Source organism: Antedon mediterranea, chromosome 4 (genome assembly GCF_964355755.1).
Source record: "Antedon mediterranea chromosome 4, ecAntMedi1.1, whole genome shotgun sequence".
NCBI classification, from domain to species: domain Eukaryota; kingdom Metazoa; phylum Echinodermata; class Crinoidea; order Comatulida; family Antedonidae; genus Antedon; species Antedon mediterranea.
This window is the reverse complement of record NC_092673.1, coordinates 35,362,399-35,390,054: the sequence shown is the minus strand read 5'-3', so window position 1 is coordinate 35,390,054 and position 27,656 is coordinate 35,362,399. Positions and strand designations below refer to the sequence as shown.

At 33.9% G+C, this 27,656-nt stretch overlaps 1 protein-coding gene across 5 annotated transcripts in view; it reads right to left on the bottom strand.

Moving 5' to 3' along the window:
- LOC140047426 (FK506-binding protein 15-like) overlaps positions 1-27,656 on the bottom strand; it is an 85,283-nt gene that overhangs the window by 46,259 nt on the left and 11,368 nt on the right. For all 5 annotated transcript variants that reach the window (XM_072092454.1, XM_072092450.1, XM_072092452.1 and 2 more), the window contains exons 2-6: positions 12,259-12,368; positions 3,506-3,590; positions 3,026-3,095; positions 2,774-2,848; positions 1,991-2,089 (exon numbers count right to left, since the gene is read on the bottom strand). In XM_072092454.1, coding sequence (XP_071948555.1) covers positions 1,991-2,089; positions 2,774-2,848; positions 3,026-3,095; positions 3,506-3,590; positions 12,259-12,343 — 414 coding nt within the window. In that variant the 5' untranslated portion in view covers positions 12,344-12,368. The remainder of the gene's footprint in view (positions 1-1,990; positions 2,090-2,773; positions 2,849-3,025; positions 3,096-3,505; positions 3,591-12,258; positions 12,369-27,656) is intronic.

Below are 27,656 nucleotides of genomic sequence, written 5' to 3'. Positions count from 1 at the left end.
AACTGAATGATAGTGTATATAGTATGAATGTATACAGTCCAACTAAGGACTTTGACAAATGAACTGAATGATAGTGTATATAGTATGAATGTATACAGTCCAACTAAGGACTTTGACAAATGAACTGAATGATAGTGTAGTCCAACTAAGGACTTTGACAAATGAACTGAATGATAGTGTATATAGTATGAATGTATACAGTCCAACTAAGGACTTTGGCAAATGAACTGAATGATAGTGTATATAATATGAATGTATACAGTCCAACTAAGGACTTTGACAAATGAACTGACTGATAGTGTATATAATATGAATGTATACAGTCCAACTAAGGACTTTGACAAATGAACTGAATGATAGTGTATATAGTATGAATGTATACAGTCCAACTAAGGACTTTGACAAATGAACTGAATGATAGTGTATATAGTATGGATGTATACAGTCCAACTAAGGACTTTGACAAATGAACTGAATGATAGTGTATATAGTATGAATGTATACAGTCCAACTAAGGACTTTGACAAATGAACTGAATGATAGTGTATATAATATGAATGTATACAGTCCAACTAAGGACTTTGACAAATGAACTGAATGATAGTGTATATAGTATGAATGTATACAGTCCAACTAAGGACTTTGGCAAATGAACTGAATGATAGTGTATATAATATGAATGTATACAGTCCAACTAAGGACTTTGACAAATGAACTGAATGATAGTGTAAATAATATGAATGTATACAGTCCAACTAAGGACTTTGACAAATGAACTGAATGATAGTGTATATAGTATGAATGTATACAGTCCAACTAAGGACTTTGGCAAATGAACTGAATGATAGTGTATATAATATGAATGTATACAGTCCAACTAAGGACTTTGACAAATGAACTGAATGATAGTGTATATAATATGAATGTATACAGTCCAACTAAGGACTTTGACAAATGAACTGAATGATAGTGTATATAATATGAATGTATACAGTCCAACTAAGGACTTTGACAAATGAACTGAATGATAGTGTATATAGTATGAATGTATACAGTCCAACTAAGGACTTTGGCAAACGAACTGAATGATAGTGTATATATATGAATGTATACAGTCCAACTAAGGACTTTGACAAATGAACTGAATGATAGTGTATATAATATGAATGTATACAGTCCAACTAAGGACTTTGACAAATGAACTGAATGATAGTGTATATAATATGAATGTATACAGTCCAACTAAGGACTTTGGCAAATGAACTGAATGATAGTGTATATAGTATGAATGTATACAGTCCAACTAAGGACTTTGGCAAATGAACTGAATGATAGTGTGGAATGGCAAAAATCGTGCAAACCATTTCACACAAATCTCTCTATGGGATGCACCTCTTTCAATGATTCTATGATACCATAGCACTAGTAACAATATTTAAAAAAATAAGACGACAAATACTAAAACAGCCTGAATGTGTCGAACGATGCACTTAAATGTGTCTTATTAAGGTAATACTGACTATTGACTATTTTATTTAATTAACTTTACTATGACTAAAGAAGTCAAACAATACATAGCCAGCCAAAGTAAACAGGTGGAAAAGCACATAGTCAGCGAGCTTCTCACTAACATGGAATTTACAAATATGACATGGAACCAAATTGAACAAGAACTCACAAGCCCTACAGTATCCAAGACATGAAACCAAATTGAACAAGAACTCACAAGCCCTACAGTATCCAAGACATGGAACCAAATTGAACAAGAACTCACAAGCCCTACAGTATCTAAGATTATAGGCTACTACTCACTACACAATTAGCAATTATTAACATTGAGGGGAAAATGGACGAAATAAATACCAATTTGTAGCTGTTTTTTTTTCATTGTGTGTAATAGTCTGAAAGCAAACTGTAGATGCTGCAGCCAATAAGGTTCAATTAATGATGGATTTAATTTGCATGTATCCTAGGTGTTTAAACCAGCTACCTGTTTTGTGAATTCAAAAGCAGAGTCTTCGCTGTCGAACATAAGTGACCAATTCTGACGTTGTTCATCATAGAATGTAGCATAGTTATTGGCTTGTACCTAAAAAACAGAAAGAATGGAAAAATGTTTATTATACAAAATGTTCTTTATTCTAACATAATAATTAAACTTATTGTGAATTTCTTTTTGCACATTACAACATTATTCCAACTCTCTCAAACATAGTTACACATCTTGAGGTTGGGCACAATTTTCCAACTCTCTCAAACATAGTTACACATCTTGAGGTTGGCCATATTATTCCAACTCTCAAACATAGTTACATGTCTTGAGGTTGGCCATATTATTCCAACTCTCTCAAACATAGTTACACATCTTGAGGTTGGCCATATTATTCCAACTCTCTCAAACATAGTTACACATCTTGAGGTTGGCCATATTATTCCAACTCTCTCAAACATAGTTACACATCTTGAGGTTGGGCACATCTTGAGGTTGGGCATATTTTTTTTCAAAATGAACACTAGCTTTCAAAATGAACAGTAGCAAAGGAATGGGAACTTTTAGACCTTAAAAAACTTGTTGTCAATGTGTTTCAAGCAACCTTATTGTAAACGCAATCTCCTGTCTGTCAATCTTGGTTTGTACGGGATTGTAAGGTCACATGCTCCAAATGTGCCCTCTCCAAACTCAATCAATTGGACAAATTTCTTAGCTTTGAATCTGATGGCGTTCGCCATCTACACCTTCATATTGGGTGGATTGCCATTTATGTATACTTACTGTGAATGTAAAGTTAGGTGTGATCTTTGCATGTGTGACTTGCTGTTGCTTGCTAACATATAGTAAAAGCTTGTACTAAACATGAACACAAAATTGAACAAGTTAAGAAAGAAAATTACAGATTAATTCAGAAATTTAAAAAAAAATGAATGTCATTTAAATATAGTATTATAAAATCAATATAGTATAAAGAATATATGGTAAGTAAAAGAATAAAGAAAAAAACCATGACCACAGTTTAAAAACACTTACATCTGTGATTCCATGATAACCTAAAATGGCTGCCCCTAGTTTTCCTTGTTTCACATACTGACTATTGGTACTGAAAAAGATAATACAAAATATTGTATGATGAAGGATAAATTTGAATCAATGTTACTTGATAATTTGGAGATGCGATTGTAAAAATTGGATAATGTTAAATTATTAAATCATTAATTAAGTGATCCATGCATCAATCAAACAGTCCGAACAATGATGATTTCAGCAGCTTTCAATAGTTTTAAAGCCTTAATTATCAAAAGCCAATTAAGATGGAGTGGATGTTGTTCGCCTACCAAAACAAGACGCAAAGAGAGAGAGAGAGAGCTTCAAATTCACAACCTGCCACCTGGAACCATGTGTCCTGTATGCAGTAGGACTTTTCACACCAGAATTGTTATTAATAAGTAATCATATAGTCCATCAACACCAACAAGGAACATAGGAGAGATAGCCAAGATGAAGACTTACTATCTGAATGCATGGACAGCAACCGCGTGAAGCACCTGGGCCTGAGTTCCTTCTGAACCACCTCCACCTCCACTGCCACTCCCAGCTGAAACAAATTAAATAAAACAATATTATAAAACAATATTATAAAAAGAGCTGTAGCCAGCAGTACGATTGGTAAGGTTTCAACCTGACTATTTTATGACAGAGGTCATTTACAACATCAGTTGCCCCACAGGGGATTGTTCCATTTTCTTGCAACCACTTTATTTCTTGTGGCCAAGGCTCTGAAAAACAATGCTTTGAGATTATATTCTTTTATTTTTTTTCTTTTAAATTGTTCACATTGCGACATGAAAATTCATAAGCCAATAAATGATCATAATCACTAACACATGTTTACAATTAAACAATTGCCATTGTGATAGCTTTCGTGACTAAATAAAAAATACTAGAAATTACATACCTTTGAAGTTTCCAATCTCATTGTAGACCTGAACATTATGCATATTTACTTACATTTCACCTACTGTATACTAACCTGTATGTTGAGTTTATCTACATCAGCATTATATTGTTTAGGTATTAATTAGAGAGAAAGTTTACTGTATGAGCTGAGTATACGCATAGTACAGGTAACAATGAACATTTTTCACCTCAATCCTTAATATTAGTATCGTTCAACATTGAATCACTATTGCTTTTATTAAACGTTCCAGAAATGGCGCTATATAAATCAAACTATTAATTGATTAAAAACAGTAGTCACACAGGGTGCATTCAGGTTTTATGGGGGAGGGGGAGGATCTACACACCAAGTTAGTAATTGGTTCATGAAGCCAACGACACCTGGGTAAATAACTACGTCTGAACAAGACCATAGCCACCTGGTTATATTATTCATTTTTTATTATTAATATTTAACCAATGTATAAAACAATACAGCTGGAGAAAAATATGTTGCATGTGATTAGGACCCACACTTACTCAAAGTCATTACTTTCAACTAAATTACACATGATTACACATTGTGTATGGGTTGAACTTTATGACCTAATGAGCCACAAGTGTTGCTTCATCTGTCATTTACTGTATCTACTGCGTAACAGTCCATGGGCAGTAAATTAAAATCTGTTCATTAGTCAAAGATTTGTAAGTGGGCGTAATTCAAATTAGTATCTAATCTTGTGTTGGACAAAGGAAATGAGGAGGCAACCTTTTCTACATTCATTTTTATTTTCCCTTTCTCTTGAACATTGTATGTTCTTTTGTATAATAGTTTTAATCACTTGTAAAAACTAAATTTTCATGCCTTTAAAGTTCTATATTTTTATTTAGGAGGAGGGGGGGGGGGGGCGGGAAGAAGATGAGGGCCTAAAAACGGTAAAATGAAATGCTGAACATCCTGTCTTTGTAAATGTTGAAATTTATCAGGGGCCCACTGGCTGTGTTCACCAATCACACTTAGGCTAAGGGAAACACTTACACTTAGTATTAAGAAATATTTTCTATCAAAGTGAATACAATTTAAGAGAAATACTTTGATATTGATTGAGTTACAGTAAGGGAAAACCTCACTTAAGTGTGATTGGTGAAAATGCCGATGATGCTCCGACAATTTCTATAGGCTGGATCTAAGAATGGAATTCGTCCATGCATCTCAGAAATTGTCTTCACTGAAGAACCGTATTCGACCAGGGTACTCATTTGAACAAGTACTGTATATGTGTCTGTTCTTGATTCAAGCCAAAAATAAAATTGTATTGGATGTATAAAAACAATAACAATTGAAACAGTGTAAATTATTTAAAAAAACATTATAATTGTTGGAAAACAACAAACATTTTGAAATTACAAAAAGTGTCATGAGGGCAAGGTTGTGGCTATATTTAACACAATCCTGAAAAATGACACAACAGATTGGTTTAGAGATTAGAGACTAAACGAATAAAGGGGTAGAGGAGACGCGACGAGGAAGGTTAACTAGGTCAACTGAAAGGTCAAAATAGAAAGTGATAAAAAAATAGGAAATGAATGAATGAGTTATGGGGAAGTAAATGATAATTAGGTATTGTTCAATTAAAGAATAGAAATATGACTCAAAGATGATTGATAAACCCCTTGTATGAATCCTCAAACTTGCCGAGTAAGAGGCCAACTTAGAAAGCGTTTGTCGTGTACCTCCAATGCTGAGTAAGAGGCCAACTTAGAAAGCGTTTGTCGTGTACCTCCAATGCTGAGTAAGAGGCCAACTTAGAAAGCGTTTGTCGTGTACCTCCAATGCAATTTTTAAGTAGAATTCATCAAATGTCAAAGGGCATATGACCACCGTTCATTTTGATCCAAATACACGGTTTGTTACCAAGGCCAAAGTATTTATCAAGTTCATTTGACTTAAGCCAAGTTGACAAAAAGTGTATCCCTCTAGGCAATGGTGAGTAAAGTTGGCCTAACCCTTAATTGTACTTAATAAAGACGATGGTGAATAAATTATGACAAGATTGGCACGTCATGAATTTAGCCGAAATGTCTGGCAGTCAAAATAATCGGACACCATTTCAAGGGTCTGTTTTCATTCAAAGACTCCAATATGAATGGTTCTTTTAAAAATGTTGCAATGAGTAAAACTGTGGAACATTTTAGATTAGAGAATGTTTTTAGGCATTTCGGAAAAAGCAAGAGCCTTTAAATCCAATGGTATCCAACACAATATGTTTATTCCGATGCCATGGTTACAAGATGTCAACAAACCTGAATACTAAGAAAGCAAAAGTCCCGGCAAAAGTATAATTCTATAAATTAAAATCATCTGGCTTCCTTGTGACCATAGAATAGTGAAAATGAATAACATCATTTCATGTTGCTTTATTATGTAGTTGAGTTATATAAATTAATTTTCAATTTATTTCATTTTCACTTATAGTTTCAGATCACAAAGATAAACATTTTAGGAAAATCTTGTCAACTCAACAATTTTGTTGAATATTATTGCTTTTCCTTTAAATTGATATGCTAAAGCTTGGTTCCCACTAGGACACGACACAAGGACACAGTTGGAATAATCCATCACTTGATATGCTAAAGCTTGGTTCCCACTAGGACACGACACAAGGACACAGTTGGAATAATCCATCACTTGATATGCTAAAGCTTGGTTCCCACTAGGACACGACACAAGGACACAGTTGGAATAATCCATCACTTGATATGCTAAAGCTTGGTTCCCACTAGGACACGACACAAGGACATAAGCGCAACGCAAGTGAGTTGACCAATGACAAGCGACAGTTGGAATAATCCATCACTTGTGATTGGTCAAATTGCTTATGTTCCGCATACAGTACAGACTGTGTTGCGACCTTGTGCGAACCAAGTTTCCGTAACTGGACGAGAAATCTGATAACACTTTCATAGTAGGAACCTTCAGATAGAGAACATTATTTTGTGTTTTAAATCATCCACTGAGTAATACAGTATTGATTAAAAAATATTTGAATAAATCAAAGATTATGATGGTAAATTTAATAGAACCATATGCAGTGATGTATTATAATAAGATCGATAGCAATGAGGGGGTGGATCAAAGATCTTGAAATAGCCAGGCTGAAGTATGAATCAAAGTACTGATCTGAACTGTATGTTATGTATGTATTATTGTTTTTCCAAAAATCTAGCACAGGGTTCAGTCTCCTTTTACCTATTAAGAAGATAGGTTGCAATTAATAACATATGGTTTAAAGAAGATGCAAATTTCACATTGGAATATGGTAACAATAAAGTGATATATTAACAAAATAAACAAGAAAATAAAAAGCAGATTTAGGCCTAGCAAAAACACATGGCTCTAATCGGAGGTTAAAAGTGTGACTTGTTATTTAATTTCTATAATTGTCCCTAGGTACTTGCTATTGATATTTCCTACATAATATCCTAATAGTTGCGCATTCTGTTATCAGTTTGGCAACACTGTTACTCAAAAACTATCTCTAGCTCAAGGGAGATGTGAACCATTTGCTAATACCTGACAAATTGCTTGTGAACAGGTTTTAATAAATTACAAGTAACTCTAGAGAAATAGGAGTCAATAAACACAAATTGATAATTTAAAATTAATGTTGCAAGGGTGGGATACAAACTTGTATATTTAAACATTTAAGAAATTATTATAATTTTGTTTTGAATACAAATTTGTGTTATGCTTATAGTTTAGAGAGGAAAGAAGATTAAAAGAACAGTTTTAAAAAAATTTAAAAAACATAAGTCTACAGAATCTAATCTGAAAAATTTAGCCAATGACACAAGGGAGACTTGAGGATGTTTAGACCGACATAATGAACAAGTCTGACTCAATGTTGTAAGCTCAATTCAATAGATGTATTAGTCAATAAAGCACTATGCTAATACGGGTACAGTTCTTTCCATTCTTTTATTTTTTTTCTTGTATCATAAATCCACCTACATGCATGGAACAGTACAGCACTGTTTCCTTCACGCTACTATTTTGAGACTAGAATAAATAGACTACTACGGTGTATTGTCTAATGCACACATGGTGTGCCACAAAATGCAAATTGTCTATGCTGCATGGTTGAGTGAACACAGTTAAAAGAATATAAGATTTGAATAAATTGTGTGAAATTTTATAAGTTATAAAAACAGTTTATTTTTTAATAAACGAAGTATAGTTTATGAAAAGTGTATTTGAGAAAGAGACTAGTCCCAACCTTCATAGAAACAGGGGCGAGAACTTTTTAAAATTTACAAATATTTTTTGAAAACTCCGCTATCATCAAGATCAAGGACACATCATGGCAATTATATCCAGAAGAGGTTCATTTTGGCAGGTTTTTCATCATGTCGATGACAATGGTTGGTGTAACCAAAAGATTCCTTCAATATCTATTAGTATCTTAGTCTATCTAGTATCTTGTTGAATTGCTTTATTCTCTTCACAAAAGAAAAAATGCATTTTGGCAACTTGGAAATGAATGTATTCTGGTTTTGTTCTAAAGAAAACTAAAATGTTCTATGTATTTAATATAAAAATATTGTTTTTAAACTAACCAAGATTCCTAAATATTGGCAACTCAAACTTTTTAATTTATGGCAAATTTAAATTAATCATGCTTTTGATGCAAAAATATCTAATTTGTTTAAACTAGAAACAGTCACAAAAATATTAATAATAAACCCTGCATCAAAAAAAAAATACAATGAAATCCTGGACATGAAATTGTCCTAATTCTTTCCATGAAAGATTTATTTTGGCTAAAAAAAATAATTTGGTTTGTTACCTACAAATATAACCAGGTGACTCAACAGGAAATCTAATAATATTCTGTATCATTTGTCATGAACAAATGTATCTGTTGAAATATGAAAAACGAACTAAACAAAATAAAATAAACAAAATAATGTTCCTGGAAAATGGAACAAACGGAGCACATGCAAGATTCTCAGTTCAAGGTTGTACACAGATTGATTGAATAACTAAACTGACAATAATGGAATTATTCCCTGAGATGTGCCAGTGTCATAAGGCATCAAGGTTAACTTTACAAATGGATATATGCCTAAAAAAAGTAGGAACCTGGCAGAATAATTACATTATACTGTGCCAGTATCCATAAAAACATGCTCATAGTTTAGGAGTTGGTCTTTAACAGGTACATACTGTACAACCAATCTAGTATTATTCCCTGGGAATACCATAATGTCATAAGGAATCAAGGTTAATTGTGCAAAGGCATAAAGTTAATGAAATTAGGAACCTGGTAGATTAATTACATTAGAAAGAAACTACATTGTGTCAATACTCATCAACAAGAGGTTTAGGACTGTCTTCCAAATGCACAGAGTAGTACAGACCTAATAGAGGAACGGAGTAGCATGGACCTTATAGAGGCACAGAGTAGCATGGACCTTATAGAGGCACAGAGTAGCATGGACCTTATAGAGGCACAGAGTAGCATGGACCTTATAGAGGCACAGAGTAGCATGGACCTTATAGAGGCATAGAGTAGCTAACAGGCTTTCAAGAGGAACAGAGCAGTACTCTCATTGTGCACCCCTGGACTAAAACTTTTAAAGACCTATGCAAAATAGGTGATCATAAAATTCGTAGCAGTTGGTCTAGCTACTAATTATGACATAATAATTTTTGTAATGCTGTAGTGATAATTTATATGCAGTGAGACAAAACAAATTTTATTTTACATACTGTAGTTGTACATTCAAAATGACAACATGTTTTGGTCAGTCTATAGTATATGTGTTCATTTATCATTGATAAAACAGTATACCTATGGGATGCTGTATTATGTCTAATAGCCTCAATAAAGTTGTTTTCCTCAGTTGGTGACATACGAAATACTCAGACAAAATAATAATTATCAAACGAGTGTGTCATAAACATTTCTAACTTAAAATATGTTAAATTCATTTCATATTTAGGTTACATGGTTTGTATTCACAAAATGAAGAGGTTTTGATTCGTCGTGACCTATGACCTACGCATGCTGGTCGTCGCTTGAATCTACCAAAACTGTGTAGAGGAATCGAGTATGAAAGCAGGTCCAAATGTTCCTGCAATTAATTAACATGGCTTAAACTGCTTTCACATTCGGTTCAGTGCCCTGAGAAAAATATCGTGGAAAATGGGTTCAGTGATAAAGCATAGGATCGTTCACAAAATTGTACGATTTGAATCCATACCTGATTCGGACTGCGAATTCGTAGTAATGGATCAAGAAGCCTTGCTGAAATCGTACAAATTGAATCGTGTAAATGTGGTGCAAGTTCAACTTATTACTAAAATTTATGGATATATTAATATTTTTCAAACTGATTATAATACTACATTATCCTCTATTTTATACTGTATTATTCCAAAGACCGTTAGCAGTAAAAAATAAAACTACTGTGACAAGCTAGCAGTTTGTTGTAGTTCTGCCTGACTCTAACTGAATGTTCTGAAATGTGACATGAACACTCTATGAAACTGAACAGATGTCTATTGCAAGTCAATAACAGCATGTGTTTTTATGTGTTATAAGTTCGGATATTAAAGGGTAAAAAAAATAGTCAAAACATTATATTGAACAATAGTAAAAATAATATAAAAAAACAAAACTTATTTTTTTCGAATAAAAGAAAAAATATATATTGTGCATGTTGTAAATACCAAAGCTCTGCAGTCACCTTTTTGGCGTGTCAACATGGCGTGTCCAAGTTATTTCAGTGATTTCAATGAAAACACACGCAAACAAAACGTATACACATTAAACAATTTTGTACACAAATGGCCAAAACGAAACAATAAGAAAAAGGTCAATTTGATTATGACCTTTGTAAAATATGTTATCGCATAATGTTTTTCCGAAACTAATTCCCAATTATAAGACAAAAGAAATATGCAAACAAATCTGTATAAATCGCAATTAAGCATTGTTACAACTTGTTATCAAATTATTTAGAACTTTAGGAAATACAGTAACAGACACAATGAAATTACCGATTTATTTGAGTGAGTCATCTTGAAATAAAAATTTGTGACAATTGTCATGTACAAACCTTTCGATTTCTTCCGGAATCCAATTGGCATTTTACAAAACACTAATATCCAAGTTTGTCCATAAAATATTCCCAAAAATAGTGCAAATCTACTGACACTAAGCTTCAATATGGACGTAGTCTTGCCCCATAGGAAGCCCGTAAAATCCTACCGTCAAAAATTATATTTGCCGTTTCCCCTTTGCTAAGGGCCTAACACGACGCAATCAGTAAAGAAGGGCATGAATACACAGCGAGCTAAGTTGACACCTGGTCACATGACTTATAACATTGATTCTCATTGGCTGTCATAAGTAATGGTGACAGTAGTACTAAGGAAACTATTTTTTGTATTGGAAACCATGTTTTATATTGTATAGGTTGTAATGCACTATTTATAATGAACTTAAATATGGAAATGAGTTTAACGCTACAGGTAGCTATAAAAGAGAAATAAAAATAGTATTATGGTTTGAGAAGTATAAAAGAGCCTTACCTTTTAAACAACAAAAGTGTTATTTTATGATTCATGCATATTAAACATGATTTTAAAAAATGTTGTTTTAAATTTGCTGTACACTGGCTATTTCTGACTAACATTTGTTTTACATACCGTATTGAATCTTGTATGACATGACATCCAGAAATAGATCAACAGTTTTTGTCACCAAGTATCAAAATATATACGTCAGCAAATAAATGAATTAATCCTCATTAGAGGGCATGTCAAAATTATTCTACTGCAGTTACTGCAGTAAACTATATGTTGTTTACTCTTTAACCTGATTCAATGCTTATTTTAGCAAACTTGTTTAGGGTAATCATATACACTGTTTATTGCAATGAAAACCTCAAAAAGTCACAAAAAAAGACACTGAACAAACTAAAATCAGTGAAAAAAAAGATACTGCAGTATCTGCAGTAGAATAGTTTGACATGATCCCTTGTATACAGTAGAATGTCTACTAAAGGGACACCTTCCGGACCTAACTAAGTGTCCGCTTAATAGGCGTGTGACGTCTCCTGAATAGAGGTGTCTCACATGTGCGTTCTAGTTCTAACATTAATAACTTACATTTAGCTGACTTTCCTTTCTTAGGCTGCTTAGGCGCAATATACTGTAACGACTGATTACCATGAATAACTTACATTTAGCTGACTTTCCTTTCTTAGGCTGCTTAGGCGCAATATACTGTAACGACTGATTACCATGAATAACTTACATTTAGCTGACTTTCCTTTCTTAGGCTGCTTAGGCGCAATATACTGTAGCGACTGATTACCATCTTGTGTATTGGCTCGATCCATACCAAACAATGAACCAAGTTTAGACCTATTAAAAAAAATTAATTAATATGTATTCAATCAAAAATATGAAAAGCATATTAAAACTATTCCCGATTCATAAAAAGTGCATTCATACTAAGATTTACGTTACTGTAAAAACCATTGAATTATAAAATATGTATGCTATTTACATGTTTAAATAATGTATTGTAATTTATCTTTTCTATGTATTTTATACCCTGGACGTACCTCTATAATTAAAGTTGAAATAAAAACAAAAAAAACTATAAAAAAACAATATAACAAAGAAATAACTCTCTGAATTTCCAAATTATAATGCTTTTTAAAACTTATACCGGTTTGTTCATCCAATTTAATACAGTATTTTCTACTTTGCAATGCTCAGTTCACTTTAAAAATAGATCCAACATGATTGCACAATCTAAAGCTCTGTCTACACTATAAAACTTTACTGTGACTGTGATGTGCCCATATATGAATTTTCCATATACTGTATGTCACCAATCAGATCTGCCTTTTACATGCAGTGGAACCTCTATTAGGGACAATTTTGAGACCAAACAAAGTGTACCCTTAATGGAGGTGATTCCTTGAATAATGGATGGCTGTAGTGTTGAAACACATATTCCTCCTTGTTTGTTATGGAAAAGTGTCATCTTAATGTGTTCCAGAGGGTTTACCATCTTAATGTGTTCAAGAGGGTTTACACTCTGTATGGTAACATTGTCATCTTAATGTGTTCAAGAGGGTTTACACTCTGTATGGTAACATTGTCATCTTAATGTGTTCCAGAGGGTTTACACTCTCTATGGTAACATTGTCATCTTAATGTGTTCCAGAGGGTTTACACTGTATGGTAACATTGTCATCTTAATGTGTTCCAGAGGGTTTCTATGGTAACATTGTTTTTGATTATGAAATAACAATAGCAAATCATAATACATAACAATGGAACAAATAAATTAAACACTAATCATGATAATAATTAAAATCATATCCAATTAATAAATAAATCAGCATTTTACAAAGCTATCACATAATCAGTATCTGAAAATAATTAAAACAATAATTAAATGATGATTATGAAACAATAGATTTATTTTTAGTTTCAAAGGTAATAATACTAAGTAGTTATAATTAAGATAAAACATTAATCTCAGATAATAAGCAATTTCTACCATTATTTTTAGAATTTTAATTTGATAATAATGGACATCCTTTTCCTGTCTTCAAACCTGGCCTTGTTACATTTACGGAACAAAGTTAATGAAACTTGTTTGACCTATGGTTGGTAGATGTAGTACAGTACAATGTCCTAAAGCTCTGTCTACACTGTGGTGATGTCATATTACTACCATATTTGGGCACATTTCATTTTTTTGTCAAATAAAGTTACCACGTGCATATATCATGCATTTTAATAATTTAAAACTTTCTTCACTTCTTCCCTGTGTTGGAAAATTTAAGAAAACAAATTATTCAAAAATCTATTAAAAAAAAACATTTAAAAAGCAAAACTTTTCCACCCGCCCTTGTTAAACTTCCCACTTGACGGTAAACCATTGTTTTAATACCTGACACTATCTGGTGTATTTTTGTGTTAATAATGTGTAATTTGGTGACAAGCCAAACTCTGTTGTGCATACAACTATATCTCCAGGCTATCAAGTTGTGCTATTAATGTATACATTAATAGAAAAAAGTACATAAATCTAGGTTATCTCCTTTTAAAGCAGTTCCAATACATCAATACTTTACTTTGTTTGTGAATAGTACCACATTGAATCTAGGCCATCACCTATCTCAACTTGCACCTCAAGTGGCACACTTTACTTTGTTTGTGAATAGTACCACATTGAATCTAGGCCATCACCTATCTCAACTTGCACCTCAAGTGGCACACTTTACTTTGTTTGTGAATAGTACCACATTGAATCTAGGCCATCACCTATCTCAACTTGCACCTCAAGTGGCACACTTTACTTTGTTTGTGAATAGTACCACATTGAATCTAGGCCATCACCTATCTCAACTTGCACCTCAAGTGGCACACTTTACTTTGTTTGTGAATAGTACCACATTGAATCTAGGCCATCACCTATCTCAACTTGCACCTCAAGTGGCACACTTTACTTTGTTTGTGAATAGTACCACATTGAATCTAGGCCATCACCTATCTCAACTTGCACCTCAAGTGGCAGAAACTTTACTTTGTTTGTGAATAGTACCACATTGAATCTAGGCCATCACCTATCTCAACTTGCACCTCAAGTGGCACACTTTACTTTGTTTGTGAATAGTACCACATTGAATCTAGGCCATCACCTATCTCAACTTGCACCTCAAGTGGCACACTTTACTTTGTTTGTGAATAGTACCACATTGAATCTAGGCCATCACCTATCTCAACTTGCACCTCAAGTGGCACACTTTACTTTGTTTGTGAATAGTACCACATTGAATCTAGGCCATCACCTATCTCAACTTGCACCTCAAGTGGCACACTTTACTTTGTTTGTGAATAGTACCACATTGAATCTAGGCCATCACCTATCTCAACTTGCACCTCAAGTGGCACACTTTACTTTGTTTGTGAATAGTACCACATTGAATCTAGGCCATCACCTATCTCAACTTGCACCTCAAGTGGCACACTTTACTTTGTTTGTGAATAGTACCACATTGAATCTAGGCCATCACCTATCTCAACTTGCACCTCAAGTGGCACACTTTACTTTGTTTGTGAATAGTACCACATTGAATCTAGGCCATCACCTATCTCAACTTGCACCTCAAGTGGCACACTTTACTTTGTTTGTGAATAGTACCACATTGAATCTAGGCCATCACCTATCTCAACTTGCACCTCAAGTGGCAGAAACTTTACTTTGTTTGTGAATAGTACCACATTGAATCTAGGCCATCACCTATCTCAACTTGCACCTCAAGTGGCACACTTTACTTTGTTTGTGAATAGTACCACATTGAATCTAGGCCATCACCTATCTCAACTTGCACCTCAAGTGGCACACTTTACTTTGTTTGTGAATAGTACCACATTGAATCTAGGCCATCACCTATCTCAACTTGCACCTCAAGTGGCACACTTTACTTTGTTTGTGAATAGTACCACATTGAATCTAGGCCATCACCTATCTCAACTTGCACCTCAAGTGGCACACTTTACTTTGTTTGTGAATAGTACCACATTGAATCTAGGCCATCACCTATCTCAACTTGCACCTCAAGTGGCAGAAACTTTACTTTGTTTGTGAATAGTACCACATTGAATCTAGGCCATCACCTATCTCAACTTGCACCTCAAGTGGCACACTTTACTTTGTTTGTGAATAGTACCACATTGAATCTAGGCCATCACCTATCTCAACTTGCACCTCAAGTGGCACACTTTACTTTGTTTGTGAATAGTACCACATTGAATCTAGGCCATCACCTATCTCAACTTGCACCTCAAGTGGCACACTTTACTTTGTTTGTGAATAGTACCACATTGAATCTAGGCCATCACCTATCTCAACTTGCACCTCAAGTGGCACACTTTACTTTGTTTGTGAATAGTACCACATTGAATCTAGGCCATCACCTATCTCAACTTGCACCTCAAGTGGCAGAAACTTTACTTTGTTTGTGAATAGTACCACATTGAATCTAGGCCATCACCTATCTCAACTTGCACCTCAAGTGGCACACTTTACTTTGTTTGTGAATAGTACCACATTGAATCTAGGCCATCACCTATCTCAACTTGCACCTCAAGTGGCAGAAACTTTACTTTGTTTGTGAATAGTACCACATTGAATCTAGGCCATCACCTATCTCAACTTGCACCTCAAGTGGCAGAAACTTTACTTTGTTTGTGAATAGTACCACTATTTTGCTGCAACTACGTTGAAACAAAGCTACAGTGGAACCCCTATTCAGGGGACACCTCTATTAAAAAGAAAATTTGTCACGAAATAAACAAGGGAAAATATCTTTAACACGGCCAATCAATGGGACACTTTGTTAGGTCGACTCCCTAAGGTGTCCCCTTAATAGGGGTTGCTACTCTAGTTAAATTTAGTAGGATCTGTAGTTGTTACTTGCCCGATTTTTATGCAAACCAACAATGGTGTTGGCATATCATATGAGTGCTGCTGTCAACTAAACAAAATGATTATGGTGGTGGTATGTTGGAGCATACACACGTCAGGACATGGTTGGTGGAGAGGTCCATTATTGTAGGGGAGTAATAAAAAACTTATCCTTTTGCATTAATAGCTTGGTTTATCCAGGTAACCTGGGCAAGAAATTTGTTGAAATTGACATAGGCATAACATACAATTTATTTGAAAAAATAAAGTAGCCTAAATTTGAATTTTAATCCGCAATTCAGCTGATCAATCAAATCTTGGTTAAAAAACTAAACAAACCAAGCGTGACAAAACCTACAAGAACAACTACAAATTAATAATTGAGTTTAATTGAAATTGCGGTACAGGCAGTACACCTAATATAACATCTATCAAACATGATAAAATACATCAGCGATGACACGTGTGACATACATTCTTAATAAACGGAACAGGAAGAATGTTATTAACATTATTGCGAATGTTTCAACTACCTGATTGGTGTAGTTTTCTGATATGGTGAGCAAGGTTGATTTTTCTCAGACAGTGTATACGCCAGTGGACCTGTTGTAACAAACTAATAATCTTGCAGGTCAGATGGAACATAGCCTCAAGGGTGAGGTCCAAGGCCCAACGCGTTTTAAGGACATTATCCCCCTTTTTAAACATTAAAGTTCGACTTGAAAAAGTCGTAGTTCGAGCTATTACTTCAAATTCGATTCAAAAACGAAGTAGTCGAAGTTTGCAGTTCGACTTAATGAAGTCGAGCTTTTAGTCGAGTTGCACACGTCTGGGTAACAAAGGCTATACATTGGCCAATGACAAGAGAGTATTTGAGGAGCAGACGAAATTTTGCGCATTGATATATTATCACTTTCCATTTCTTACAACACTTTTTACGCATCAGGACTATATACATGAAAAATAATTTTAATCGTTAATTATTAGAACAATATCAGTATTAATTTAACAGTGAAGTATATTTGATTAACAACAAATAAAATCTTCAAAATATATTTAGGAACCATGGCGGTACGGTAACTTTTATATTTTCTAGGCCCCCAACAAAGTATGATCGCGACGAACCACACACTTCATAGCGTGACAAGAAAGCGATAGGCCCCCTAAACATTCCATCGCGTGGTGAATTGCCGCATCTCCCATTGTCGCTATGGCGTGACGTAGCTCAAGTCGGACTTGCGCGAAGAAAATAATGTAATTTGTATACAGTTGTAAATAAAGTTGATTTTCATTATTATAACTTATACCAATGTATATTTAATTAAGCTAATATGAATATAGATATTTCATTCTTCAATATCTGGCCAATATAACAACTCAATGACTGTTACGTTTTTTATAAACATCGTTTAAAAACCATTTAGTCGACCATTTAGCCTGCCCCCTCCAGGACTAAAAAAATCGATCAAAATCCGTCTCGATTTAGTCGAGGTTGGCCTGATTTAGTCGGTGATTTAGTTGAAGTTCGGTTTATGAATTAAAATGACGTCATTTTTTTAGTTTTAGCTCGAACTACGACTAAAGTCCGGTTTAAGAATACGGGCGTAAATAAATTTTACAAAAAAAAAATTGAAAAAAAATGATCAAATTTAGTCTACGGAAAACTTATTCGGAAATGGTCGAAGTGTTTTTTGTTGTTAAATTACCAAATAGATGGTTTCTATAACATGGCAGCATAACAGAACATTAATGATCAGCCAACCATGACCAGCGTAGATAAAGTACTTCCAAAACTGAAAGCAGACCTGAAATCTGAAACAGAACAGATGCGAAAGTGCGTTCATACTGTATGTTAAATATAAAAAAGATATTAAAGTAATATCCCTTTAACTTGTATACACTCTTGACTGAATTGTGCATGTGTAGTGTTGCTCCACTGTCCAAAACTGAGGAAGAAAAGAATTACTAACAAACATGAAAGGCCCATTTAGGAATAACATCAAAGATTCTACAATTGTCTTCTTCCCTAAAAGAAGTAGTATAGTTGAAATAAGCATTTGATAAAATTTAGGAATCACTTAAAAAACTGCAAGCATTGTACTCCAATAATACCACATGAAACAATTCTCAATTATCTCTATCTGCGTGCGTTTTTTAGAAATATATTTAGACTCGACAGTGTCCACCGAAACACTCACATGGTCATTAAAAAAGTTGTATGCGGCAAGGTGATTTTTGTGCAGTGATATACACATTGTAACATTTTATTTTAATCCAAGGCTATAAGAGAATAACCAATTATCCTTTGTACATTGTTAATCTTTTCAATCTCATTATTAAATAATATCATACAGCTGTATCTATTGCAAGATCATCTCAATTTATTTGAATCACGAAGGTAAAAGTGAAATTGAAGGTTTACTACTGTACTGTAAAACATTCACGCACAAATTTATAAACTTCAACAAGTTAAAAACTCTTAAATAACCATCTATGAAGGTTTTTTTTATTCAATCCCATTGGAATATGGTAGAACATCTATAAGGAGAAATCTTCAGGACTCAACAAAGTGCTCAATAGAATTAAGTTAGAATGACATTTTGACATTAAAGGATAGTAAATGTTGCATTCATAAAACATTAGAGGCAAAATAGGAAGTACAACTGCCCCAATCATAATAATAAATCACATCATTGCGACAAGTTCCCGAAAAAAATCCCGCTCATCCAGAATTTACGGTAAAAAGCGTGCCGGCCTGTCGGGATCAAGAAAAAAATATGATTATCTCAAAATTACGATCCTGATGATAAATCCCACTGAAACGACTAAATCCAGACGTTTTTATTTATTATGGGCACGGGAGAAAACTATGGTTCCTATTCAAACTAATAACTAGATTATCAACTATTGAGAATAAAAATTTCCAAATGAAAGTGGTACTTTTTAACGCATCCATTTCTACCTTACCGAACTGATCGTCTTTCTCTTTTCTTCATCTTGCCGTCTTCATTCTTCTCTTCATTATTCTTGTTGTTTACAACTTCATTAATTTCATTCTGTTCAACAGAAAGATCCTTGGATTCTACTAAATCTGCATTGCCATTCACAATAACGTCCATCTTAGTAGGAGAATCCGGAAGACTACGAGAAGTCGGAAGACTACAAGAAGTCATACTGCTACATTGAGATGTCGAGCGTTTGATTGAAATGGGTCGACTGGCAGTCAGCACCGACATTGTTTTATAAAAAGCTCTTATTTCCACTAAGTATACGGAAATCAGTTGCGCTAAAAATGTTACACGTCCATACAATGGAAAAAAAACTACTATTTCAATTAGAGAAACTTAAAAATTATAACAGCTCTAACGACTTGACAGTGCAATTGAACGTAACGATACGCCGGAAACTACCTAACTGTTTGACGTCATTTTGTTAGAAACTAAGTTAAACCTATCAACCATCCCACAAAATATCTGAAAAAGAAAATAGCAGTTCCTGATGATACACATGAGGTTAGATATAATCTAGAAATAATTTGAATATGCAAATGAATCAGTTTGATAAAATCTACATCAAAATTACTAATTTGAATATGCAAATGAATCAGTTTGATATAATCTACATCAAAATTACTAATTTGAATATGCAAATTAAGCAGAGGGCTAGTAAACTTATTAATATTAATTAGTTAGATTCTAGTTCTGTATTTTAATTGACTTATGTTTTTATAATTTATTGAAATAAATGTCAGTGGCTTTTTCTCATCATGGAGTCTGCTGCATTCTGGGAGGAAAACATGTTATTGTGAAACAGGGGATCTTCTATACTCTTCTATAGTTTAATTTTCCTCATTTAATAATAATATGTACAGTAATAAGTAATATATACAGTAATAAGTAATATGTACAGTAATAAGTAATATGTACAGTAATAAGTAATATGTACAGTAATAAGTAATATGTACAGTAATAAGTAATATGTACAGTAATAAGTAATATGTACAGTAATAAGTAATATGTACAGTAATAAGTAATATGTACAGTAATAAGTAATATGTACAGTAATAAGTAATATGTATTTGCTACACTTTAAAAAGAATTTTGTAAACTTTTATATCTTTTACAAGCAAAAATGTTTTGAGGGATGATCAGAAGAAAAGCCCTACAATGTTGCAGTTCTTTGTGGTAAAGGTTATACTATTATATTATTATTAATGTGCCCATGGACAAGGCTAAGATGGCTTGATTTATTTCGCCATTTCTTGTGATAAAGGTTGGTATGCCCACTAATATTATGTTGTAGTGTGCCCATGAATGAGGCTAAGAAGGTCTCATTTTTTCGAAATTCCTTATGATAAAGGTTCGTATGTTCATAATGTCATAATGTGCCCATGGATGAGGCTAAGAAGGTCTCATTTTTTCGCAATTCCTTATGATAAAGGTTCGTATGTTCATAATGTCATAATGTGCCCATGGACGAGGCTAAGAAGGTCTCATTTTTTCGCAATTCCTTATGATAAAGGTTCGTATGTTCATAATGTCATAATGTGCCCATGGACGAGGCTAAGAAGGTCTCATTTTTTCGCAATTCCTTGTGATAAAATTAAGCACGTTCAGCATGTCTTAATGTGCCCATGGACGGGGCTATTTATTTTGCAGTTCCTTATGGTAAAGATTAGTATGTTAACAAGGCTAAGAGGGTCTATTTCATAGTTCCTTGTGGTATTAAGTTAAGTTATTATGTTCACCATGTCTTACTGTAATGCCCATGGACGAGGCTAAGATGGCCTAATTTACTTCGCTGTTCCTTTATTTAAGGTTACTATTTTCACCATGTCTTAATGTACCCATGGACGAGGCTAAGAGGGTCTGATTTTGGAAATATCTTAAAACCCTGAGGAAGTTACAAGTAATAAGCTTTAATGAAGTGTATCCTCTGCCATTTACAGCAGCAATGAGTAAGAAAGTACCATGAATACTTTCACATTATCTGCCCTAATAACAACAGAGCGTGACAGACACAGTACAATAAACAATTTATATATTGTATATTGTTATGTTAATGCTACATTTATTTATTTTTAAAATAGTCTTGTCTTGTGGAAAGGCCAGGGGCAGATTGTTATAAGCGGTTTGTAAACAGTCTTAGCTAAGCCGGCTATAATTCGTGACGTAACATGTAGTCTTTATTATAAACCATTGCTACCTGTAAAGCGGTTTTAAAAATGAAAGCCTACTCGAAGGAGTCTTAAAACAGTATTACGGTAAACTTCTCTTTTTGTTGTATTAATAATATTATTGATTGTGAAAGATAACCAATTGAACGAGTTTTAAGTGTTAAATCAAATAATAACGGTTTATTCTTATATAGCCCTAGAATAGATTTTCTTGCATAGAAATGTACGTACTGTTATGATTGTGAATTGAACAAGCGTGACGAACATTACCTTATTTGGTATTTTACGCGTAGATTACGCCCCCAATTTGTTACTGTACGCTGTCTTAGCTGAGACTGTTTTATAGCAATCGTCTATTAAGGGATGACTTTAGTAAGACCGTCTATCTGATAAAGTCGGACTGTATACTCTACTATCATGCCTAATGCGTCCCTTACATCAGTCTACATTTCCGCATTTCTATGTCCCAGATACGCCTCGGATTACATAAATCCGGATCATATTCACATTTTTGGCAGCGGTGTAAAGGGCCGGCCATTAATAGTGTCTTGCCACCAATAAATGTAAGTGAGTCTGTCATTTTACATTTAGACTAGGCTATGAATGAGGTAGGTGCCACCCGGAGAGGTAGAAATTCTCATGTGACTTTTCTAGACCAGTTTTTTCTGGGGAATCCAAATATATTGGGTAAACGGGCTGTAACCTGAGAACTTTCGCGTGAGGGCGCTTTTTTAAAAATGGCTGCCAGTTACAGTAGACTATGATATCTTGGCAACCACTGGTCATAGAGAGGTGATTTTGGTGTCAAATTGTTCGGAATGTACATGTTCCTATTTGATGTAATAGAACATTTTGTCAGAAAATGGCCGGAAATACCTCTATTGACCTTTGACCCAATATCTAACAGATATCATATCTCCGTAACTACTCGACACAGAAAGTTGTAATTGGTGTCAAACTCTCCAGAATATAGATCTTTATATTCAGACTAATAGAACATTATCTGTAAAAATGACCGGAAATAACGTTACTGACCTTTGACCCAAAATGCAAGACATTTCTCCCATCTGATCACGTTAATCTTGTCAATTAATTCATTTTGTGCCAATTGGAGGTTGACATTCTCATATTATTTTCTGGACCAGTTTTTCATGTGCAATCCGAATATATGAGATAAATAAGCCATAACAAGGCCAAGAATTTAATTCTTTTACTACATATACATGCTTCCCTTTAGTGTTTCAAACTGTATGTCGTGTATTAACTTCAAGATCGCTCACATCACTGCAATCTGAAAAGTCTTCATATTCATTATGTGTAAACAGTTCCTGGACAACAGTGGGCATCACTGTCTCAATCCATTTAGGCTCCATTTGTTCGTTCCATCCATTGTGTGTACTGTTGTTGACAAAATCATTGACGTCTGCTGATTGCCATTCTTTAGTAATGAAGTGTGCTCTAAGTATATGAAACTCAAGGGTCTGCTGACATAGTGGCAGTAATTATATATCTGTAATCTTATTGTGTCTGGAAAACTTTCTGTTGAAGATATCATATCTTGCTTGATTTACACTTTTCCCCTTCACTCCATACAATAGTGAAACATACTCTTCAAATTCCTCATACAACTCTTTTGATGGAACATCTGAGACTCCAAGGTTGCAGAATGTGTCAACAAATTTTGCTTTTGATTCCAGAAGCTTCCAGCAGGTACGTTTTCCTTTCCGAAAGAAAGCGGAGTTATAATCGTTACCTGTGAAAGCATGGAATCCAATAAGGGATGATTTCTGCGCTTTTGTTAAATCAATGTCACTCAATTTCAGTACCTTTCGGTATTTCCCAGTGTTTGTATCAATAATTACCCTCTGCCCAATATCTATGAAATGAGATAGTGCAATGACTGGAATATCAATGTCTCCAGAATGGGAACGAATTATTGCTACGCCTTGATTGTTATCTGTTAAAGCATGCTTTGCATGCAGGATGACTTTCGTGTAGGCTTCTTCTTCCGGCTACTATTAAGCTCCGGAACCAATACAACATCTCAGTTAGTAACGTAGATGTATTCTTTGTACGATGAAAAGTAGATAACATCATTCCTCATATCTGTTAGAATGCTTTCTTTCTTTGACACTAGTACACAGCGAATAAGCTCAATCAATTTGGTCTTGTTCTCGCCGTTGGCAAGGAAATTGTTGAAATCACGGGCCAACTTTGATATTATTGAGCTTACAATTACTTTTGGTGCAATACCGCGTATGTTTCTCTCAACAGACTTAATGCTTTTTGGCAGGTATGCATCGGTAACAATATCAACACGCTTGTATCCTTTAGGGATGCTGTTGAAAACCTTTGCTACAAGATCCTCGTACGTATCAGGGTAAGATGTAAATGTTCTGATTAATGCCATCAAGTCAACAACATAGGCAATGACAGTAGCCTTTGCTGGCAGTGCCCGACCAGGATCTATAACATCTGTTGAACTTTCGATGAGAATTTCCATTAGGACACTTTTCTGAGTTGTTCGTCTTGTCCCATCTGCATTAGCAAGGCTTAGCGGACAGGGGTAAATGGATACTCAAAGGCTTTCTTAAAGTCAATTATTCTACCATGCTTTGTTGAGGTGGTAAGAAGCTTTCCTAAAACATCCCGATTAGCTTATATTACTCTTACTTTCCCATTTGCCTTGATTTCGAGTTTCTTCCCACTATTCGAAAATAAAGTGAGATGATGTTATGGATCCTGGTCGAGCACTGCGAGAAACAGACGCGGTATTGCACCAAAAGTAATTGTAAGCTCAAAAATATCAAAGTTGCCCCGTGATTTTAACAATTTCCTTGCCAACGGCAAAAACAAGACCAGATTGATTGAGCTTATTCGCTGTGTACTAGTGTCAAAGAAAGAAAGCATTCTAACAGATACGAGGAGTGATGTTATCTACTTTTCATCGTACAAAGAATGCATCTACGTTACTAACTGAGATGTTGTATTGGTTCCGGAGCTTAATAGTAGCCAAGAAGAAGCCGACACGAAAGTCATCCTGCATGCAAAGCATGCTTTAACAAATAACAATCAAGGCGTAGTAATAATTCGTTCCCATTCTGGAGACTTTGACATTCCAGTCATTTCACTATCTCATTTCATAGGGTGATGGGCAGAGGGTAATTATTGATACAAACACTGGGAAATACCGAAATGTACTGAAATTGAGTGACATTGATTTAACAAAAGCGCAGAAATCATCCCTTATTGGATTCCATGCTTTCACATGTAACGAGTATAACTCCGCTTTCGTTCGGAAAGGAAAACGTACCTGCTGGAAGCTTCTGGAATCCAAAGCAAAATGTGTTGACACATTCTGCAACCTTGGAGTGTCAGATGTTCCATCAAAAGAGTTGTATGAGGAACTTGAAGAGTATGTTTCACCATTGTATGGAGTGAAGGGGAAAAGTGTAAATCAAGCAAGATATGATATCTTCAACAGAAAGTTTTCCAGACACAACAAGATTACAGATATATCATTACTGCCACTATGTCAGCAGACCCTTGAGTTTCATATACTTAGAGCAAACTTCATTACTAAAGAATGGCAATCAGCCGACGTCAATGATTTTGTCAACAACAGTACACACAATGGATGGAACGAACAAATGGAGCCTAAATGGATTGAGACAGTGATGCCCACTGATGTCCAGGAACTGTTTACACATAATGAATATGAAGACTTTTCAGATTGCAGTGATGTGAGCGATCTTGAAGATTAATACACGACATACAGACTGAAACACTAAAGGGAAGCATGTATGTAGTAAAAGAATTAAATTCTTGGCCTTGTTATGGCTTATTTATCTCATATTACTCGGATTGCACATGAAAAACTGGTCAAGAAAATAATATGAGAATGTCAACCTCCAATTGGCACAAAATGAATTAATTGACAGGATTAACGTGATCAGATAGGAGAAATGTCTTGCATTTTGGGTCAAAGGTCAGTAACGTTATTTCCGGTCATTTTTACAGATAATGTTCTATTAGTTTGAATATAAACATCTATATTCTGGAGAGTTTGACACCAATTACAACTTTCTGTGTCCAGTAGTTACGGAGATATGATATCTGTTAGATATTGGGTCAAAGGTCAATAGAGGTATTTCCGGCCATTTTCTGACAAAATGTTCTATTACATCAAATAGGAACATGTACATTCCAAACAATTTGACACCAAAATCAACTCTCTATGACCAGTGGTTGCCAAGATATCATAGTCTACTGTAACTGGCAGCCATTTTGAAAAAAGCGCCCTCACGCGAAAGTTCTCAGGTTACAGCCCGTTTACCCAATATATTTGGATTCCCCAGAAAAAACTGGTCTAGAAAAGTTATATGAGAATTTCTACCTCTCCGGGTGGCACCTACCTCATTCATAGCCTAGTCTAATTAAGCTTAAATTACATTCTTTCTGCCTAATTATTTTTCTTGTGTCCCGTAAAGTTATTGGGTTTAAAATCGAATTTAAAAAAATAATTCTCGTCATTTCATTTTCAGTCCTTATGAAAAACGAAATATAATAGTTTCAAAGTAATCTAAATATCAAAATTTAAATGTTATAAGACATTCAAAGTTTAACTGAAATAATATGAAATATTTACTTACATTTTTACCGTGATTGTAAATGAATCCAAAAGTAATATCTAAAAGATCACCAGGTATTGTACAAAAAAACAGTCTGGACTATCCGAGTCATATGTCTATGCTAACGTAGGTCATGTGACTAACAATCTAACGAGGAAATATTATATCTAACAGGATACTGGTTGATATTCACGTCATCATTTTCAAATTTTTTTTTGTACTAAAGTTTAGTGTCAATTTACTGTACAATAATTGGATATTTAAAGATGAATTGTCCCCCAAAACTTGAAACATGAAGATTAATAAAATCTGACCGAATAGGGCCATTTTGAAGTTTTAATATTGTTATATCACTTCAGTAGGAATACAAAATAATACTAATAATGATTTCACTTATAAAAAGACAAAGTAATGATGATTCAGGTTAAATAATTTCTTTTTCCAATCCAATATTTGTGACAATAAAATGACATACTCAATAAAAAAAATTGTAAACAATTATCACTTTAAATAATTAAAAAATCAAAATAAATTACTTTGAAAAGCCCTGTTCTGTAAATAATGTTTTATATTTTTTAAATGGGGTCGCAAATTGTGTCGGATCACAAATGTAAAAATATTAAAATTGTTTTATGTGACTACAAATCTACCTTTAATACTGGTTGAATTGAAGAAAAAATTTTTATATATGATTATATTGTATAAATGGTTTGCAGTTTGTACATTCACTATAAATAAGTAAACTAGGATATGAATGAGAACAACTGAGTTTAGAGGGCAGCAAACAAGATAAACCATACTGTACATAGAAAACAACATTATTGCTACTTTGAGATAATACATTAAAGTAATATGCAAATTCTATAAAATGTTAAAATGATGCAAGAAAACAAGATAATTAAATTTAAGAAAGTTAAAATAACAAATAGAAAGTTTAAAATTCATATCATTTACAATATATTATGATAATTAAAATACAGTATACTAATACTATATAAAATAACAGTTTATTTAAATGTCTGAGCCACAAATGGGAATAGATCTTTTGCAGGAAGTTTACTTTAATATACCTCACATCTTGTATTAGTTTTCATGTTATTAGGATGGGTTACTTGTCCAACATAAATTTTTGATTTTGCGATAAACTTGTTAAACCATTTTAAGACTTTGTATGTCTCTAGCCACCTTAACCTGTACAATTACTTAAATCCATGGCAGTACAAAAAGAGTCATTAAAAACATTTTAAAAATAGGGCTACTATGTAAACCTCATCATTATTGATAGATTCAGCTAATTTAATAACCACAAATAATGATTTAAAACTAGGTAGTGCAATGAGACCAACAATATTGACCACTTGCATGATTTAGTCTAAAGATCTTAGTGATGATTGTAATTTCCATTAAAACAA